This window comes from Seriola lalandi, unplaced genomic scaffold (assembly GCF_002814215.2).
Source record: "Seriola lalandi dorsalis isolate HSWRI2012SDOR001 ecotype SW California unplaced genomic scaffold, Sedor1 jcf7180002054911, whole genome shotgun sequence".
Classification (NCBI taxonomy): Eukaryota; Metazoa; Chordata; class Actinopteri; order Carangiformes; family Carangidae; genus Seriola; species Seriola lalandi.
Window position 1 is genome coordinate 437,603 of NW_019525463.1, and position 19,411 is coordinate 457,013.

Consider the following 19,411-nt stretch of genomic DNA (forward strand, 5'->3'; position numbering starts at 1 on the left):
TTATCCTTTCAATTAGGTAATAATAGATTTTTTTTCCTTATAGTTTAAATCACTTGTGAGTTACACACTTTCTAAGAAGCCAACAAGTCTGAAGTTTAGGGCTGCAACTAAATATTGTTTTTATCATAAAATAATCTGATAATTTTTACGATTAAGTGATTAAACGATTGGTCTATACAATGTCCCGCAAAAGTGAAAATTTTCATCAATCATAGTTTCCTGGAGCTCAAGATGACATATTTTAATTGCTTGTTTTGTCCAAACACATGTCTAAAACAGATGCTCTATTCACTACCAGAGACAAAGACAAGGAAAACTTGCAAGTTGCCAGTTTGAGAAGCTGAAACCAGTGGAATTGTTGCCATTTATTCTTAAAACCAGACTTAAACAATTAATCAGTTATCAAATTTGTTGATGATTAACTTTCTGCTGAGCCACTAATTAATTCATGAAGAATTTATTTCAGCTATACATGTTGATAATTTGTTAATAAGTGAATTTTGGTTCAGGTTCTCTGCAGGTTTTTCCAGAAGGTGAATGAATTAAAGAGCTAAAAATAAAATTGTCCCACCGGAGAATAAACACCTGCCACAGGAATTTTGGTCAAGACATTTGGTACAACGTTGAAATCCTTGATGAAAAGAGACTATTGCTATGAACCACAAGCTTCCTTAAGATAAAAAGCAGGCAGCCTGCACAACAAGGATCAACTGTAGATTCCTCTGTAGAAGCTGTATCTACACTCCTGTATGTATTATACAACATCCGTGTCATAGATAAGCATTTCTCAGGAGAGCACACGCTGGTAACTTCCTTTAGTCTGGCTTCAAACACTCAGAGCAAACCTGACTTCGCTTCATCATTCTGCACACGGCGCGCTGGCCTCTTAGGTTATGCAACGAGCCTTCAAAACACTATTTGGTTACAGGGCATGATCCTGACATCAAGGAGGCAATCAATCCCATCATGTACCAGGGTGAGGTTGGGAGATGGAAGAGGGCAAAGCGTGGTTAGACTAGATAACAGCGAAACGACGAGCATGAAATGTGACCCGGGGTTAAGACTCAGGAGTAAGGTGGCCTTGATGCAGCTGCACTGCTCCAACACACAGATGACCCCACTGCATGAGATGCTTCAGGAGAATAAATCTCTTCATAAGACATAGCTTACTATTACTGTCATAGATTTATTTTAATTACATTTACTTTAATTATGAAACATTTAGTAATTTTGTGCTTAAGTGCAGTATATAGACCGAATCACATGTTAATATGGATTTTGTTTTAGATTGGACTGTATATAACCAATACATTATTATAAGAGGTACACTGAAACCTGAAATAGTTTATAGCTGAACCAATTATTTGATTAATCAATTAGACAATTGAGAAAATTTATGAAAAAACAATTTTGATTATGGTCTCGGTCATTTGTGAAGCAACACTGCCAAACAGTTGCTGCGTTCAGCCTCTCAGATGTGAATTTGATGCTTTTCTTTGTTATATTTAATAGGAAACTGAGTATCTGAAAAAACATCAACTTGTGCTCCAGGAAAATGTAACAAACATTTTTCAGTGTTTTCTCATTTTTACCCTTTATTTCCTTCCTTGAAAAACACTTTGTAACTTTATCTAAAAGATACACATATATACTATATACGAACAGTGAATTAATGATATTATCATTCGTTTCATATGGGACCATGAGAGCATTAAGTGTTTAAATAACCAGTGAAGAATTATAATAGATACAGAGAAAAATGTCACTAACTACCACGACTGAACATTATGCGTTTAAAAGTGAACAAGACTAAGAGAGTGCAGCCATGCTAGCACCTCTGCTAGGCTACTTAGGCGTAGCGGTGCTTTGAGCTATATATTAATCCATCGAATAGATGTTTCAGTCTGGAGCAAAGCGGTGAACGGACAGTACTGTCATACCCAGAGTGACGACGCTAACATGGCTAAAAATCCTGGTTACAGTTACACATCTGTACCTTTTGTTTTCTGCTTAGTTCAAGACAGAGACACAAAGTGTAAGGAAACAGGAGGAACAGAAGTTGAGTTGAATCAAGCTCTCTTTGCGCCAACACCTCTCTATAAATCCATAGCGGCCAAAGCTGAATCTATAAATGTCTCTTTCTGGCAACAACTTATGTCAATGTCAGGCACTAAAACCTGGATCATATTTTTCCTCATGTGTTGTATCTGAAGGTCTGCAAAGCCAAGTCAGAGCTGCCTCTTGAAAACATCTGCTGAATTCTTGATATTATGCTAAAAAAAAACCAACAACAACAAAAAAACACAGCACATGTCATGAAAACCACAGAAGAAACATGCTGTACAAATAGCTTCTAACCTCGAGGGATAAGCAACTCACAGCAAACACTGTGATTAAATAACCTCAGCTGTGAGTCCTGTGTCAGAACTTCAAGGTCACCCGTTGATCTCAGGAAAAAACACTTTTTCTGTCACATCTGAGCCATCATGCATGAGACCTCCTTTCTGAGCACAGTAGGACGAGTTAGTAATTTGCTCAAAATTCATCAGGGGAGAGACAACTGCTGCTTTGCCACATTCAACTTCCACGGCTTAAGAGTGTGAATGTGAGAAAAACATTAGCTTCTCACAGAAAAATGGAAGGTATGCTACTTAACCTAAACTATACTTTTAGGTTAAAGAGTCTGGGAGCGTCTGAGGTATCTACTAGCCCCCCAAAAACAATCTGAGTGGGTCAGAATATCAATCATATGCAGTCACACTGCATGAGAAGCTTAAGCCACTTCTCCAATGCACATGCACTCAAACACAAGCTCATACACATATTGCATTTAAGCAAACACACCTATGCACAAGCAAGGCTGCCTCACACTGTGACTAATCTCACACCTCACAGAGAGCCAAGGCTGCTCTTCCTCCTCCTCCTCCTCCTCCTCGTCCTCCTCCTCTTATTCTTCCATGTAAATCACCATCAATGACAAAACAAAAAAAAACAGCCACATGGAGCAAAAAAAAAAAAAAAAAAAAATATTAAACCAATCTATGACAGCCAGCTCCTGTCTCATCATGAATCACACACGCTTCCTGACCCTGGCATCTCCATGGCGACAATGGTGCAGTGCCATTTTTGTTTGCTGACTGCAGCTTGTCGTCGCCTCTGGCCTTTTGGTCTGCTGGAGGCTGCAAGTTTACAGCTACTGTACATAAAGCATCATGAATGTCATGTCAACATGTGATCCCACCACAGAGGATTCCTCTCGCTCCTCCTCCTAAAGCTAAATCCTGGAGACGCTTTGGCAGTAAAAAAAAAAAAAAAGCAAATAAGCTCTGAACCTAAAAAGCCATCTATGCATGCATGCCAAGTGCAATAACACAAGTGAGAATAACTTTGCTGAAAATCTGACATCTGCTTAATTTTCTGTCTAATCCAAGAGAGGCCTGGTTAAATAGCAAGACAGGGAGACTTGTCGGGCTGCTGCTGGACGAAATTAGTGTCTGGTCTGGCAACTGGAGAGGAGCCAGCATGGGGAGGTCCTCCACAGTCTGGTTCCTTTCAAATGACAGCATGGATGCAACTGATCCTGGCTGAAGAAACAGTAAAGGATGACACCTGGAAGTGTGTGTTTATGTGGCAGAATAGCTCCACTGAAGCCATTCATCTAAAGAGCAGCAACTACTTTCAATGAACAGTTTTTCATATCCTTGATTTGTGCAAAACAGAATTTAAACAAATAGAACAAGATAAACACAAATACCTCTGCAGGGTTAGGTTGTTTTCAATCGGATGTGACAGGCAGCAAACTGCAGCAAAAATTAAACGTATCCCCCTCCTATCCTCCCTGCAGTGAACTGACTGGCTTCGCTGTGGAGAGCTGTTGCATAGCGAGTTGGTTGCCACAGCAGATTTACTCAGGCGCGTCCACGCACATTGACCGTCCACAGGCCACGCAAGCTCGTCCTGCCTGGCGTGGAGGAGGTCTGTCTCTTATACACATCTTACCTCGGGTCTTTGCTGCCAGTGCTTGATCCTAAAGAAGAGCCGGGTGTGGTTAGAAAAAACCGTCTACGTTTGGAGGCGGCGGGGACGACATGGAGCGGAATCCCATAGCGAGAGAACAGTCCATAGGAAGAGGCGGATGCGGTCGTTGTCGGTAACTGGAAATAAACAAGCGGACGGGGGAGGGAATATGTCTGAGTGTGATCGTCCCTTTTCTCCTTCTGCCTGTCACCTCAGCATCTCTGTCGGTCGCTGCGGATCCGTGACGTGACGACTCTGTGATGATCAGCAGCCTTCCTGCGCGCGCGTCCCCGATTCGATCGCCCCTCGCAACAGCTCGGGCGCGCGCACCAGGTTCTTTAAAGCTCGTTCGCGGCTTATCAGTGGGCGCGCGCTGCACACAAGTGAGCCAGATTTGAGTGACAAATAGTGGACCAATCCAAAGACCCTATCCAAAAAGTTGCCCGATTTCTCATTCTGATCTAGGAGAGTTTTTCTTGTCCATCATATATAATTTAAACGTTAAATGGCATCGAATTATGCTGTTGACCCCCTCCCCCTTTTAACCTATAATTGTTTATATCGTGAAAAATTATTATTACGCCGAATTCGCTCTTAGCAGTCCCTGATAGCTATTTACAATTGGAGGCACTGACAGCTATTAATGAAATACTAATTAAAGAACTTAAAAACGTGATGATTCTCAGGCCAGTTAATACAATTAAAAGGAGGTGTCTTTTTCCATGATTTCTATGTGGATTTATGGAAGTTTATTCTATGGAAGACATAGGGGATATCCAGAATATGTCACACTGAATCTAAAAAATACGTGTATCGTGTCTGTTTGTAAAGATTTGATTATGGACGATTTCTGACACAAATTGTGGCAATCAGGCTTGGTCGCTGCGGCAATTTTTGGCAACTAGAATAATAACAAACTTCCTGATGTTTTTTTTTTTTTTAGAGCACCTGCATGAATTTGCGGAAAACCGCCCAATCTGGCAACAGTGGCTACATCGTGCATACAATCAACAAATCAGTGTTTGGTGATTGTTTTATGAGCTGTAACATTTAGTCGAATATTATAGTATATACACGTTGCACAATAAAAATCCTAAATGTTTTGAATATAAAATTAAGATAAAGTCACATGTGCAGTGTTTGAGGATATAACTGTTTAGTTTGGAACGCAGCCGCAAATAAAGACACTTCTGGCAAAGACCACTGTGAGGCGCCATTAAGCCAAAGATGACGTACTCAAGAATAAAATTTTTCTGCCACCATGTGCAATTATCACAAAAACAGTCATGAAAACAGCAACAGTTGTTGCTAAAGTGAAGCCTGTTTTATTTAAGGTTTAAGTTTGGATGCGGTTGGACAAGTCCTAAACTAGTAACGCATAGGACTACCACTATCTCACCACTTTCCCATTAACAGTCATTGGTGAAAGAAGTATTTAGACCTTTTACTTAAATAAAGCTGTGGAAATACCCCACTATAATAAGACTCCATTACAAGTAAAAGCCCTGCATTCATAATTTTTACGTAAATAGAAGTAAGAGTTAATATTAAAGTAAAATATTAGCAGAAAATACATTAGAAGCATCAAAAGTAGTAGCCTACTCATTATTGACACCATGCCTGTACTATACATACTGTGTACTGTGTAAGGACATTGAGAGCCACTAAAAATCAAAGTTAAATTCCTTGCCTGAGCAAACATAAACTCAACTGTCAGATTATCAATACCACCCAGCTAAATCTAATGCAGTCAAATATAGCAGTCCTACAATAAGACATGAAGATTATAAAGTTAATTTTTGTTTAAACGATGTTAAATAGGTGTTTTACTTCATGGTCGTTCTGGAGGCTGCAATTTGTGGTGCTGTCGAACTGTATTATATTATACAGAGAAATGTTGTTTATCCTATCCTCATTGATTTGATTGGAGTGGACAAAATAATAGGAACACCTGTCAACATAGTGCAGCACAAATTGCAGCCTCCAAAACTATCATATAGTTGAAATAACACCTCTTTAACATAGTTTCAACAAAAACGGAACATTATAACTTCGATGTAGGAAAGATTTGTTGCATGACTACTGTTGTATTGTGAACGCTGTATTAGTTTTAGCTGGATCAGAGATGCTCTCTAACAACAACTTTCTGAGCTGTCTCTGGCAGCTGATTCTGATCCCGGGTTATTCCCGAAAGGTCTCGCGATGGGAGGTGCAGTAGGTTTGCAGTCGACTGCGGTGCTGCGAAAACAAAGTCAGAGTGGGAGCTCTTTCTTCACACACTCTCCTTTCATCCGTCGTTGACGTTTCCTCTTCCAACCGGTCAGTGTGCTGTTGGTAGCTGGTAGGGAGCTAGCTACGAAGCTAACCCGCCGAGCTGCCTCCTCCGCCTCTGAAGGCAGCTGTACGGAACCCGTGAATGAACCCCGCACCTCAATGCATCTCCAGTGGCCGCGATGGCAGCGACAGAAACGGTCTGAGTCGTAGCTCTTAGCCATGTAGTCAAATTGTCCACCCTCTGTGTAGTCAATGTTAGTGTGATTCGTGTCCTTAGCTATTTCCACCAGTAGCTAGCTATTTTCTGTCCGGGACAGACGGCGGCAGCTAGCCCCCTCTCTCGCCACTACAGGAGGATGCTGAAGCTGTTTGGTGCACTGGTTATCCTCGGACTGGCCCTGGCGTGCATCACCTCCTGGGTGTTGGACAGCTATGACACGGCTTGGCACCCGAAGCGGAGTGTTCGGCACCCGAATGCCGGTGATGGAGATGTGTCTAAGGGGAGTTCACCACCATTTCCCGGCGGCGAGTTGAACAATATATTTTGGTTTTTACAGGTGGGCTGTTATTCTGACCTGCTAGCTAGCTTTGTTTGGTCTTTCAAGCCGTTTACCAAAAGCGAAATAATGTTGTTTAAACTAAATTGTATATGTTGCATATAACATAGGTAGAACATTTGGCTTTGCAGTGTTGTTATAGAGAGCAAGCCATGGTGGTTGAACTCTCTGAATGATTGACTGAAAGGGGTCACTGACCACAGAAGTGTGTCATTGTCACTTAAAAAGGTGGTTCAGCAACACAGTAAGTTGCAGTCAGACTTTTCCCCTTTTGTGTTTTAGAGCTCTCACACACTGCTGTGTTAGAAATAGGTTAAACACAATCCAGGTGTAAGACCAGTTTTAATCTTTTCTTTATCCCCAATTTTCAAGGTGTCTGACATTCACATAAGCCGATTTCATGACCCAAGACGCATTCCTGATTTTGAAAAGTTCTGCACAGACACCATTGAAGTGATCAAGCCAGCTCTAGTGCTTGCAACAGGTACAGCAATCCCTGCACCTTCAACTAGTTTAAGTTGCTTGGAAAGTCTTTGTTTTGTAAGCAGACTCATCGGGTGTGGCTCTCGTGTCTATGTAGTCCAGAAATCAACTAAAGTGCCTCATGCACTTCATTCCATGTGTCTCACGCTTTCCCTCTCTGCTCCACAGGGGACCTGACAGATGCTAAAACAGAGAGTAAGGTGGGTTCCCTCCAGCATGAGGTGGAGTGGCAGGCCTACCACAACATACTGAAGAGGTCCCGCGTGATGGAGCGCACTCGGTGGATAGACATCCGTGGGAATCATGGTGATTAACCGCAGCACTTTGTTATTTTATCGTCCTCTCATAAGTCACCACTATTGAGATTTTCTGAAGAATTCATTAACTGTGGTGCATTTCAGCATCTCACAGGAAGTCTTCCCACCCCACCCTCTCCACTGCTTTCTTCTCTGTTATTGGATTGGGAGCTATTAGATGTGAAACAAGATATCTTTACTTTGTAACTGTCAAAAAAAGAAAGCTAGTTATTGGACCTGCAGTTTCTCTGACAACTATTCTGCTGTTATTGATTGCAGTTGTTGATGTGTGTCCTGTCTTTATCAGTCCTTGGATTCTATGATAACAGATTTGGTTCGATATCTTCCTGTATCATGAAGAAATCTGATGCCTCGATTAAATATGCATCATCCTCATTACACATTCTGGTCGTTGTGATCTTTTGTAAGCTCATATGCCCCTCAATCTCACCATTGTTTCATTTCTTCTGACAGATGCCTTCAACATAATGTCATTGGACAGTGTCAACAATTATTACCGGTCAGTATGAAAAAGTCAGTACCACAGTAAATGCCTGATTTAGATAAAGTCAGAGCTAACCCCTGCATATCTTATAGTAGCAAGCTGAGTGTGAAGTCATTCAGAGTATATTAGGACTTAAATGGCTCTGAAACATGAGTAGTAGCAGACCTATTTATTGACAATATCCCAAGCTGTCTGAGCTTCCCAAAGACCAAAATAGAAGCAGAATCTACATGAACAGACCGACTTCCTTGTCTTTTCAAACAAATTATGTTTTATGTGGCGTTGCTGCCTCTGTCAATGCTGATTGATCTTTTGTCTCCCTTATATTCTTAATGATGTGGTCATCCTCTGCGAGACAAAGTCTGTCTCCTACGTGAGCCTAATTGATTTATTCAATATGCATTAAATTATCTCAGGGCTGTACTAGGATCGGAGCTGCTGGCTCCATCCCAGTCTACTGTGCAGTATCTGGTTGCTCACGTTGGCTTTTCTCAATTTTCTCTAGGAAATACTCGGCTAATCAGAAAGTAGGCTCCTTCCACTATGTTCACAAAACTCCCTTTGGCAATTACTCCTTTGTCTGCGCGGATGCCACGCTGACTCCAGGCCCCAAGAGACCGTACAATTTCTTTGGTATTCTCAACCAGGTATGTCTGTCTAACACCGTCTCTTCACAGAACGTAAACATTCACTGAATGACAAAATAAATACAGCAAACACTGGTTCTTTCATACAGTTGAATTTATTAAACATTGAATGATTTAATGGCACCTTCACCTGCAAAGAAACGTGACCACTGAAAAAGCAGGTGGTTGAAATAATTGAAAAAATCTTAGAAATAAGCAAATACAAGGTTGTACTAACACATACAACTGACAGTTTCAATGCTACAACATACAGTATACTCATACTTGACAGTATTAAATAGTCACCAGTGCTGTAAATGTGAATTTCCTGAAAAAAAAGGATCTGCACACAATAGATGTGAAATCTAATGGAACACATGATTAATATATGGCTTTTTGCAATATATGACAGACTCAAATGGACTTGCTGGACACGTTCAGAGTTGAGAGTCTGAAAAGCAACCAGTCCATCTGGTTTGGCCACTACACAACCTCAACTGTTGTCTCCCCTTCTCCTGGGGTTCGAGACATGATGAGGTAAGATAAACCTCGACTATAAACCAGTTCTTAGAAAATGGATCCACCCAGTTATTGCACAAGCATTCAACAGCCTGCTCTAACTTCTAAATTTCATCTTGTGATTAGATCTGCAGTTGCCTATCTCTGTGGCCACCTGCACACACTGGGCGGCTTGATGCCTGTCCTCCACAGCAGACACCCCCAAGGCACCCTGGAGCTGGAGCTTGGTGACTGGATGGATAACCGCAGGTATGCAATACGTCATGATCACAAAATATTTCTAACTGTATGGTTTTTATTTTCCCCCTCACTCTTTTGCTTGTCATTGCTTGCTTTTTATTTCCTTTCTCCACATATAGAAATATACACAGGTGTTCAGCACATTCTTCTCACACTTGCCTCCAGGTACAGGGTTCTGGCCTTTGATCATGACCTGCTGAGCTTCTCTGACCTGAGGTTTGAGCAGTGGCCTGCAGTGCTCATCACCAACCCCAAGGACGCACAGTACCTGCATCCAGGAGTGGAGCCGCTGGGTCGGATACGGAGATCGACACACATCAGGTCTCTGCTCTGTGTGTGTGCTGACTGTTACTAGAGCCATAAATCCTTCACTGACTCTGCTATACGTGGTTCTACAACATTTGGTTTCTCTCATGTCATGTACAGATATTTTTACAGATTATTTGTCCCTGATAATATACCCAGCCTTTAATGTTACTCACACCTGATTTTGTTATATGTTTGATTGCAAGTAGCAGTGCTGCACATCACAAAACGTGGTAACAGATTTCCATGTCATTTGGTAGAAAGTTAGGTCACAGGTTAGTCAGTTTTAGTTATTTAGATCTGGATCTAGGAATCTTTTAAATGACTTCTATAAACATCTTGGTCATTTAATATGAATTAGAACACTTACTTTAATCAAAATACTGAGGATACGTGTCTGTTATTTCATTTGTTATAATGAAAATCTGTATTTAAATTTTTGATTATTTAAAAGAATAATTGTGGACTGTGCAACCTTGGCAGAAGTTGGCCACCCTGGAAGTTAATTCCAAATTTAGTTTTTTCACTGGGAAAGCTTGCTGACATGACCTTTATCTAATTTTCAATAATAAAACATTAATTTTCTTGGTTCTCAACAGGATCTTGGCCTTCTCAGAGGCTCAAATCACAGCAGTGCATGTGAGCGTCGATGGGGAACCTCTGGGGAAAGGCCACTCTGCTGGAGGTCCTCTGTACGTTCTGCTATGGGATCCATCTCTCTACCTCACTGGACTGCACACTATCAGAGTTAAAGTGGAGGTCAGTACAGGATTCACTTATCTTCCACTTAAAGTGAAAAGTGTTTTGAGACTCATAAATATTTTATAGGTCTTGATTAAGTTTGTTTGCCTGAGTTGAAATATGATTCAGTAGAAGCTTTGTTAGATCTGCTGTCTGGACACCATGTCTTTGAAACACTACTTAATATTGATGTCTTGGTGCAGATTTCAATGTGTCTGACCTATATTTGTAGAATAGATATATATTTATAAATATATGGATTGAAAAATCTGTGTCTTCCTTATCTTTTTGTGCGTGTCCTGTGAGTCAGGACTCAGCAGGCCGGTCGACAGTGCGGGAGCAGCACTTCACTCTGGAGGATGACCTGACTCCCAGCTTTGGTTTTGTGCAGTCCTTCATCCTCCTCACAGACCACTACATCCTGGGTCGAGTGGCCTTCATATTCATGATGCTGCTGAATGTTGGTGTGCTGCTGGCCTTTAGGTTCCTGCGTGTTCCCTCTGGCAGAGGTGAGCTGTCACTGAACACCCTGCAAATAGCTACATCATCATAATTTCATTTGAATTTCAGGCGACTGAAGAGCAGTTGCATTGATTTTACAGTCTGCAGAGCTGTCTGTGGACAGAAGCAAGGCTGACAATAAACCTGCGCCGACTACATGTTGATTTATTATCATTTGCATCCTACATTTAAACATTTTTTAATTTTTTTATCATCTACAGGATTGACATCTCAAGCGTGTATGTCGCTCCATCTCGTCAGTAAAATGGACACTTTCTACTACTCTCTGCTACTGTTCAACCTGTGTACAGCCTTAGGTGGGTCAACTTCTTTCTAAAAATGCCTCTATTTTCAAAGTAGTATAACAATAACAAATCTGTGCAATATCTGTGAATTAAAGACTAATCACTAAATAATATGATTCTATAAACTAAAAAGAATGTAAAAAATAACTTGTCTATGTAAAGATGCTGGATTTACCTGTAATCCTGTGCATGTTCTTGTATAGTCCATAGTCATAATCGCCTGTACTGTTTTCCCATCTCTGCCTACAGGTCCGTGGTTTATAGGAGAATTGATAGATGGCCATAGCGGTGCCTGCTTTGCCTTTGGGGTTTTCATAGATGGTCACTTCCTGGAGGGCAGTCTCACTTATGTTGTTGGAGTTGTTCAAGTAAGAAAATTACTCACTTACTAATGACAAAAAATGTTAGATGTTAGATGTTGCAGCCCTAAACTGCTCTACATATCAGTGATGTCTGCTTGTATGCAAATATGCTAATTGTGAGTCATATATTCAACTACAGCCTATAACTTCAGGTGTCCTCGTGTTCATCTTTTTTTCTCGATTGCTAAATTCTGCATTTTTAGCTTTCTTTGTTTTGTTTTTGGCAGATAAATCCTATTTTTAATTACTTTTTTTTTTGGCATAACAGGTTCCACTGAATCTGTTAGTGCTGTCTTACTTCACTACAATTATACCCTAAATCAGTGGTTCCTGTCCTGGGTGTCAGAACCCCCCAAGGGGTCCTAAAATAAATCTCAGGGATCACAAGATAATTAAGGAAAACAAAGAAAACAATTGGGACAAAAATACTCAATACTTTAACAAAAATAAAATAAAAAGTCTTCGAAATAAATGAAACTGACAAAGAAAAATCACCGTTTGGTTAAGCTCATGTCCCTCCAGCCTGTGATGAAGGGTCACAGGTAGATATTTCTTTATTTTAACGGATCACAGGCCAAAGAGCCTTCAACCCATTACCTTTAATAAATTTATACTTAACATGTCTTGTAACCGTTTTAACTATACGCTTATATTCTGTTTTCACTGCTGTATTAATATGTTTCGGTGAAGCCACCCACAGCTATTATCAAGGCCTCATCTTATTTTAAGGACTGACAACTGCACTAATCACATTTAACTGAACTAATTTCCAGCTGCTGTTCTTCAACATGCCCCTCACTTCTTACCTCTGCTGGAGCCTCCACCACCGTTGCCGCGGCAACACCTTCCGATCCCACTTCCTGCGGCCGGGCTGCCGCTGGCGAACTCTGGCGGTTCACCTCTTCATGCTGCTGCTGCTCACCTGGCAGGCCCATTCCTGCTACTTTCTCCTGGAGACCTACGGCCCCATGGCCTTTTTCCTGTCTCCTGTCCGCACGTGGGCATTAGGGCTCAGTCTGCTATTGGTGTACCGCGCCTGGACAGGCCCTGCCCCTCATATTCGTGACAACAGCAAGAGCGTCTCCTCCTCTTGACAGTAATTGCACTGTACCACCACGATTTCCCTTGAGCCTGACTCACAGATATATTTTGCTGTCTCTATCCACCCTGAAAGCCTCAATTTTCCCCGCACAGAAGCTCCCTCCTTTGTTTCGCTCCTTCCACAGCCACTTCACAGTACATCACACACTATCCTGTTTCTAGATAGTATTGTTTACTTAATATGCATGTTATTGTAAAGCACCGGTGAGCACATTTCTGGCCATATTCATAGCAATGTGTACAGTGTTAAAAAAACAAAAACACCTTGGATACATTAAGGATTAAATAGCCTGTCGGAGCTATTACAGGACTAGTCCAGTGTATGCTGCAGTTGACAGTATACTGTACAAGAGCTGTATTCTGCTGTGGTTTAAGCTGACTCATTTATTTGAGCTTTAGCACTTTTCTGGAAGTGTTGCCTTGGCCGAATGCTACTTCACCACTGCCAAAGGATGAATAAGAAAGATTTCATCTTTTATTCTTCCCTCTGAAAACCATTTTCATTCACTAATGAAGGCTGGATGTGCCAAACCGATCCTTGAGTTTACCTTCCGACAGACAAATCATGTGGATAATAAAGCTGTACGCCTCATTTTATACGCCGCAAGCTTTTCCTAACTTCCCATGGCTGACAGAGTGGTAGTTACTTTGGTGGAGATGACATACTGTAAGTAATGCAACCTAGACAAAGATATTTTTAAGTTCTACACACAATCACAGGAAATCAAAGGAAGGAAATTATAAACCAATCAAGTGCTGTAGTTGAGCTGTGTACAAGTAGATAATGATTGAAAGTGTTTTTAAATCAAATTAATTCCATTGCACACAACTGCCACTAAAAACTTCTAAATATTCGCATTGGAATATTCATATCAAAAAACTTCAATGCCACTTTTCACCAAAACGCAAAGAAGCCGGCCTGACTCTTCATGCTCCTTCAAACGTGACTACAGAAAGCAGCTGTTTGTTTCTCAGGAATGTGAGCACTTGAACAATAGGCTGGTCCCAGTAGTATTTCAGGACAATGTTTTTATACTCCATAGTAGCTCAGTGAACTCAAAAACCATGTTTAAAAATTCCAGTTGTGTGGTGGCTAAAAAAAAACCAAAAAAAAACCAAAATGAATGTGTTATAGATGTGATGAAATGAGATGAATCGGTACTAAGCTGTTTTTATTTATTCATTCTGATTGTATTGTGTGATTTCTTAATTTTTCCCTTGTTATAAAACTGCACTGGAAAGGAAATTCTTTAACCCCCCCCCCCCCCCCCCCCCCATGGTGAGTGTGGTTAGGAAGATATAAGGGCATTCCCTGCATTGGGAGCTAACCTGACAGCCTTTCACTCGCGTGAAAACGTGTTTGTCTATATTGTTCAGAATGTGAATCCCTTTTTTTGTGAATGTGTGTGAAAGCAGTAAAGTGTGTCTGTTGCACTCTAAATTTAATCCTTTCCAGCCAGTAGTAGCAGGTGCCTGGATTCCACGAGAACAAACTGATCTAAAAAAGAACATATATAGGGTGAAGACCACATTTATCAAGTCTTTTAATAGAAGCAATGTTCCAGCAGCGTTGGATCCACGTGTTTTTTTTTCTTTTTTTTTCAAACCATACCAGTGTGAGTGCAGAATAATTGCTCAGTGCTGTTATAAGGCATGCAGTTTAATATTAGAACACCTGCCAGACACTGGGAAAATGAAATTATGTGCACTCAGGCTGACAATGGTTTAATAACGTCTTTCCTCTCTGTGTAGACAAGTCTTTATCATTTGCACTACCAAGTGTATAATTCCAGCAGAAAGACTGGTGTTTTCATTTTATGGATTTCTGTTTGTGGAGAGGTCTTCCTTCACAGTGCTCAGCACCTCTCACAAGCTTTGTTGTTTGTCCACAAGGAGGCAGTATTGAATGGATTTAGAGGATAATGGTTGATGACTGGGTTGGGTGACCGCCTCCCAAGTTATGCATGGTACTAATTTTTTTTTTTTTTTTTTTTAAATCACCTAAAGTTCCATAGTTTATCCACACTCGCTGATTATGGTTTATAAATGTGGTTGTGATTATTCTGTACTGTACATCAAACTGACCGTTCACAAGAAAACATCGTCCCCACCACCGTTGCGTCTCCGAGAAGGAATATACTGTAAGTGATGTACTGGTGTTCACTTGACTTATTCTGCATCCCCTCCTCTGTTCACATACTTAAGTATATGAATTAGGATGATGATTTTACACCTGCCACATATTTTTCTTGTGACAACTGATCTTAGAGCCAACCACAATTTTATTTTATTAATGGTTTATAGTGCTGTGGAATAAAAATGTTCATTACAGTAAATCATATACTTTGTGTTTGTCTTCAGGTCATTGTTACATAATTTCACACAGGCGTGAACAAAAAAAGTAAACAAAATTAGATATTCAAAATTATGTTTAATTTTGACAATAGAGAGACATTAAATGAAATCTTCCCCATGTCAAGGATGACAGTAAAGTCCAAAGGCTTATTTCCATTTACATGGGTGTGATATGAAGCTTAACTAAAAACACTGCACGGCTTTTTCATAAAATTAAAACAGCAAGTGCACATAATGATAATCATCTCACCTCAATATATACTGTGGAATAACTCAAACTCTATTAGCTAGATTGTGCTAATAAACATTTTTAGTTTAACACTATGGGCGACAATAAATCACATTTAGGATAACACAATGAAGACCAAAGGCTTGTTTCGATTGTGGTCTTTGGTTAAGATGAGAAATGCACTTGTAGAGGAAGATAATGCTACTAGCATGGTGTCTTGTGAACTTTTCATCGTGTTAGCTTTCAAGCACTCTTTACATTCATTTTATTTTTCTCAAAGAAACAGTTTCATAATTGTAATCAACTGGCATTAGCTACGCAATGCAATATCCTACAAGAGATCATTAAGTTAGTGTTATCGGCTATGATAAAAAGGCAACTGTGGGTTAATTTCCCCAGGTATCTGGTGAGAGCAGTCACTACTGGAAATTACGGATTTTCTTCACTGTAATATCTTTATAATTTGCTTGCCAATGTTTCCCCCTTTCATCATAGAGCAAAATGCATCTGCAAGAAAATGAAAGAAATTATTAAACTCCTGTCAGGTCAAAGAGAACAAGTCATAGAGTCAAGAGGGATAAATGCCAGAACTGAAACTCACATACCTCCCATATGTTCAATGCCATTCACCACAGTTTCCAGCACCTGCAAAATGGAAGAAAAATTGCAACAAAATGATGCAATACGACGGACAGCGAAGAAGCGTGCATTTTGCAAACGAACAAAGACGCCCAAACAGTCAACCTCCTTACCTTGACTTGGCCTGATTTAACACACTGGCTGAGCTCACAGAGGGCAGCGTCTGCTTTGCTCATGTAGTTAAGCACCATAAATCGCTCTCGGGTGATGCTCTTTCTTTGCAGGGTTTCCTGAGTCTCTTCACTTAAAGGCGGAGGATATGGCACATCCTTGTTATACTGAGAGATCTGCCCACACAAAATCACATGGCCGCCTTTGTTCATCTGGAGGTAAAGAAAGAGAAAGAGGTCAATGAGTCAGATTGAGATTTCAAAACACAGAAAATTAGCACGAATCCACAGCCACCACTTTAATTTTGCAAAAGCTGCAAAGACAATTAGGGGAAGAAAAGCTGACTAACACCTCAGAATTCACATGCTTTCCAGCCAAAGAAAAAACAAATGCAAACAGATACAATCCAAGCAGTACCTGTGCTATAACAGTATCACTGGTGACACCTCCCACGTTGTCAAAGTAAACATCCACACCATCAGGGCAGCACTCCTTGAGCTTTGTCGGTACATCCTCTTGGCCATAGTTGATGGCAGCAGAGAAGCCCAGATCTTCCACTAAAGCTCTGCATTTCTCATCAGTTCCACAGATCCCAACAACCCTCACGCAACCATCCAGCCTGCCAATCTGGAAAAGAAAAGCAGGGTGCAATGATAAAATTGGGCTAAACTGAAACCATGTTTATGTTGCCAACTATAGTTAGCGAGATTGAACCTGCTACCTTGAGTATGATTTTTGAACTACAGCAGCAACAGCTCCATCAACCATCTTGCCTTAATCTTTCTCATATTTACACCCATTGGGACAGAGATCATTTCAAGAATTAATTTAACTCCTTCAAGTTATTTACTTTAATTTTTTAGGTCAATTAGAGGGTAATCAGTGCAGTTTTTGCATATTTTTTCAGCTTTCCAAATAGATACACCTGTATATTGTATTAGACAGTCAAGTGTTAATGGAGTTTCCTGTATTTACCTGTCCAGCTATGGAGCCACAGGCCCCAGCCGCGCCACTCACCACCATGGTCTGATTGGCCCCTTTGATCACATGACCCTTCTCCCTTACACCCAGCAGTGCAGTGAGACCTGTTATGCCAACTGCACCCAAAAAGTAGGACAAGTGCCCATCAACCAACTGTGGATCAACCTGCAATAGAAAGAAGGTACTATTCACAGCTGATGTAACACAGCTTACCTGTCACATGCAGGGTGCTATCAGCCAGTGCATTACTTTTTTTTGCAGAGACAGAACATGTAGAAATCTAGCTTACATAACACATAGCAATTTTTTCACACAGATCACAAAGTCATTCTCCTCTCTGCAAGAGGAAGTTATGACCTAGTCTACCTGTCACAGCGGATAATATGCCACTTCTGAAACACAGTGATATGCCAGACCTTCTGTAAGCCAGTTCCTTTCATAACAGCATGGGTCTGCCAAGGCCAGTTGAATGAAGTGACCACATCTCCCTCAGTGCAGGTGCTGCAGCGGCTGGACTCAACCAACCCAACACCTCCACCATCCACACACTCAGACAGCTGCCATGGAGTCAGGTAATCAGCACCGGTGTCTTCGTTCAATCTGCATCGCTTAAAGGCAAAGACAGAAAGATAAGAGTCATGGAGATGGGGAAGCTTTGTTTGTGGTTTTATGACTAGTTGACTGTATGATATAACTTTAGCTGTTTATTTGCAGTGATAAGAAGAAGAAGAAGAAGTCACTGGACAAAAACTTAAAAAACATTTTGAACTTAAACCTTTCGTTTGGTAACATTTATTTATACTAGACAGTCTGGAGTCTAAATATAGATAATATGGCTCAAAAGGTCATCTATTTTGTCTATCTTGACTGTATCAATACCATGTAAGGGTCGACTGAAAGGTAAAGCGTCCGGACAAGGGCCTCCCCATCTTTCAGGTCAGGTGCTAAAGTCGTCTCCTCCAGGCGGAAATTTTCAGGAACTGGCGCCCCGTTTTTACCTTGATGTAAATAAGTAGTTTTGAGTAGTAGACGTTAGCCACACGGTGCTGTACTGTTGCAACACATGAGATAAAACAATGGGTCATCTTCATTTATGCAAAAAATTAGTAATTTGTGAAGTTGCCAACCTGGTCGTGAGTTGAGAACGACTCTCTGCACATGCATTCTCCAAAAGTGCCCTTCAATTCAAAGAGGAGCCTGTTTTGATCGAATAGACCTAACATAAACACGTCAGACTTGTATACGAAAAGAGGTCACGAGTATAGCTAAGTGTTACTTCATGACTAGCAACACGCTAAACTAGCCAGTACTAACAAACCCTGCTCCAAATGCTGTGTTTACATTAGCGAAATGGTCTTCTTTGCCTGTAAGCTAGTGGAAATTGCATTGACTGAATGTATTATTTTGTACAAGGCAAGAGACTTTCCTGTTAGCAACTTCCGTCTTCGCTTAAATCCGTTAGTCAATTGGACCGATCTATTTTTAGCTGTGAATCAATTACCAGATCGTACTTGATTACGTATTTATTGTAAAATCATATTTAATAAAACACCGAGCTAGTGAGCGCCCCACTTGACGCCCACTGTCTCTAAATGTGAATGTGTAGTGGTTAAACGAAAGTGCGACATTATTTCTCCAACGTTCCGGTGTAGCGGGTGTTTATATCTTGCCTTTCATGTAGTCTTTTCGCTAGGTGCAGTTGAGCCGTTAAGGCAGCTACAGTGAATCAGAAACGGTACGCGCCCTCAGCAACAGATTTTATTATTCCAGTTCATCACACTGGAGCGATTGAACATAGTCAGCAGTGAATGTAACTACATTTGCCATTACAGTCGACATTTTCAAAGCAATCGTCCGTTTCTCGTCAGAGATTATAAACGCGTGGTGCATTATCGATTGTTGCTAGCTTGAAAAGTGTTTCAAAGTGGAACTGGGAAGTTACGCCTTGTGGAGGAAACTGAAAGAAATAAAAAGTTTATAGGGTTTCATCAGTAAGTGCCGCCACACTAGCTTACTGTCAACTTTGGCTGCTGCAGGGCACCGGCAAAAACAGGGAAATGAAGGCTGTGTGCCATGGAGGGACAGAGTTTAATGTAAGTACTGCAAGGCTAATCGTTTGTGCATGCCGACTCATGCTAGGTGTTTTGTTAATGGGGGTATGTATGGTTTAGTGCACTGTAATTAGCCACAGTAATGTGTTGCAAGTAGCAGTGGTGAATGTAGCTAGCTTCACCTAACCTGACCCCACCCCCAACACGCACGA

The 19,411-nt window shown here is 40.9% G+C and overlaps 3 protein-coding genes across 3 annotated transcripts in view; 2 read left to right on the top strand and 1 right to left on the bottom strand.

Annotated features, from left to right (window-relative positions):
• Positions 1-6,247: 6,247 nt before the first annotated feature.
• Positions 6,248-15,174, top strand: tmem62 (transmembrane protein 62). Its single transcript, XM_023430768.2, has 14 exons — positions 6,248-6,488; positions 6,644-6,848; positions 7,221-7,332; positions 7,500-7,637; positions 8,102-8,147; positions 8,638-8,779; positions 9,171-9,295; positions 9,404-9,526; positions 9,683-9,838; positions 10,423-10,582; positions 10,875-11,073; positions 11,287-11,382; positions 11,620-11,738; positions 12,506-15,174. Exons 1-14 carry the CDS (start codon positions 6,451-6,453, stop codon positions 12,824-12,826), a joined length of 1,980 nt encoding a protein of 659 aa, XP_023286536.1. The 5' UTR covers positions 6,248-6,450; the 3' UTR covers positions 12,827-15,174.
• A 70-nt stretch (positions 15,175-15,244) lies between these two features.
• ptgr2 (prostaglandin reductase 2) lies at positions 15,245-18,574 on the bottom strand. Its single transcript, XM_023430769.2, has 8 exons — positions 18,276-18,574; positions 18,028-18,146; positions 17,565-17,756; positions 17,143-17,313; positions 16,585-16,794; positions 16,170-16,379; positions 16,023-16,062; positions 15,245-15,924 (listed from the first exon to the last, which is right to left on the bottom strand). The coding sequence occupies exons 1-8, from the start codon at positions 18,310-18,312 to the stop codon at positions 15,860-15,862; spliced, it is 1,044 nt and encodes a 347-aa protein (XP_023286537.1). The 5' UTR covers positions 18,313-18,574; the 3' UTR covers positions 15,245-15,859.
• A 336-nt stretch (positions 18,575-18,910) lies between these two features.
• The window catches only part of mideasb (mitotic deacetylase associated SANT domain protein b), a 28,349-nt gene continuing 27,848 nt past the window's right edge, over positions 18,911-19,411 (top strand). The window contains exon 1 of the mRNA XM_087169735.1: positions 18,911-19,241. The gene's annotated coding sequence lies outside the window, so the exon portion shown is untranslated. The remainder of the gene's footprint in view (positions 19,242-19,411) is intronic.

Bases quoted from the DNA above. Each gene is read 5' to 3' on its own strand.
- ptgr2 (XM_023430769.2), bottom strand. From the start codon at position 18,312: ATGCATGTGCAGAGAGTCGTTCTCAACTCACGACCAG. The intron at 17,757-18,027 runs GTATTGATACAG...TTTGCCTTTAAG, and splicing joins TTTCAGTCGACCCTTACATG to CGATGCAGATTGAACGAAGA. The intron at 17,314-17,564 runs GTCTGGCATATC...TTTCTATTGCAG, and splicing joins AAGGAACTGGCTTACAGAAG to GTTGATCCACAGTTGGTTGA.
- tmem62 (XM_023430768.2), top strand. From the start codon at position 6,451: ATGCATCTCCAGTGGCCGCGATGGCAGCGACAGAAACG. The intron at 9,527-9,682 runs GTATGCAATACG...ACTTGCCTCCAG, and splicing joins GACTGGATGGATAACCGCAG to GTACAGGGTTCTGGCCTTTG. The intron at 11,739-12,505 runs GTAAGAAAATTA...ACTAATTTCCAG, and splicing joins ATGTTGTTGGAGTTGTTCAA to CTGCTGTTCTTCAACATGCC.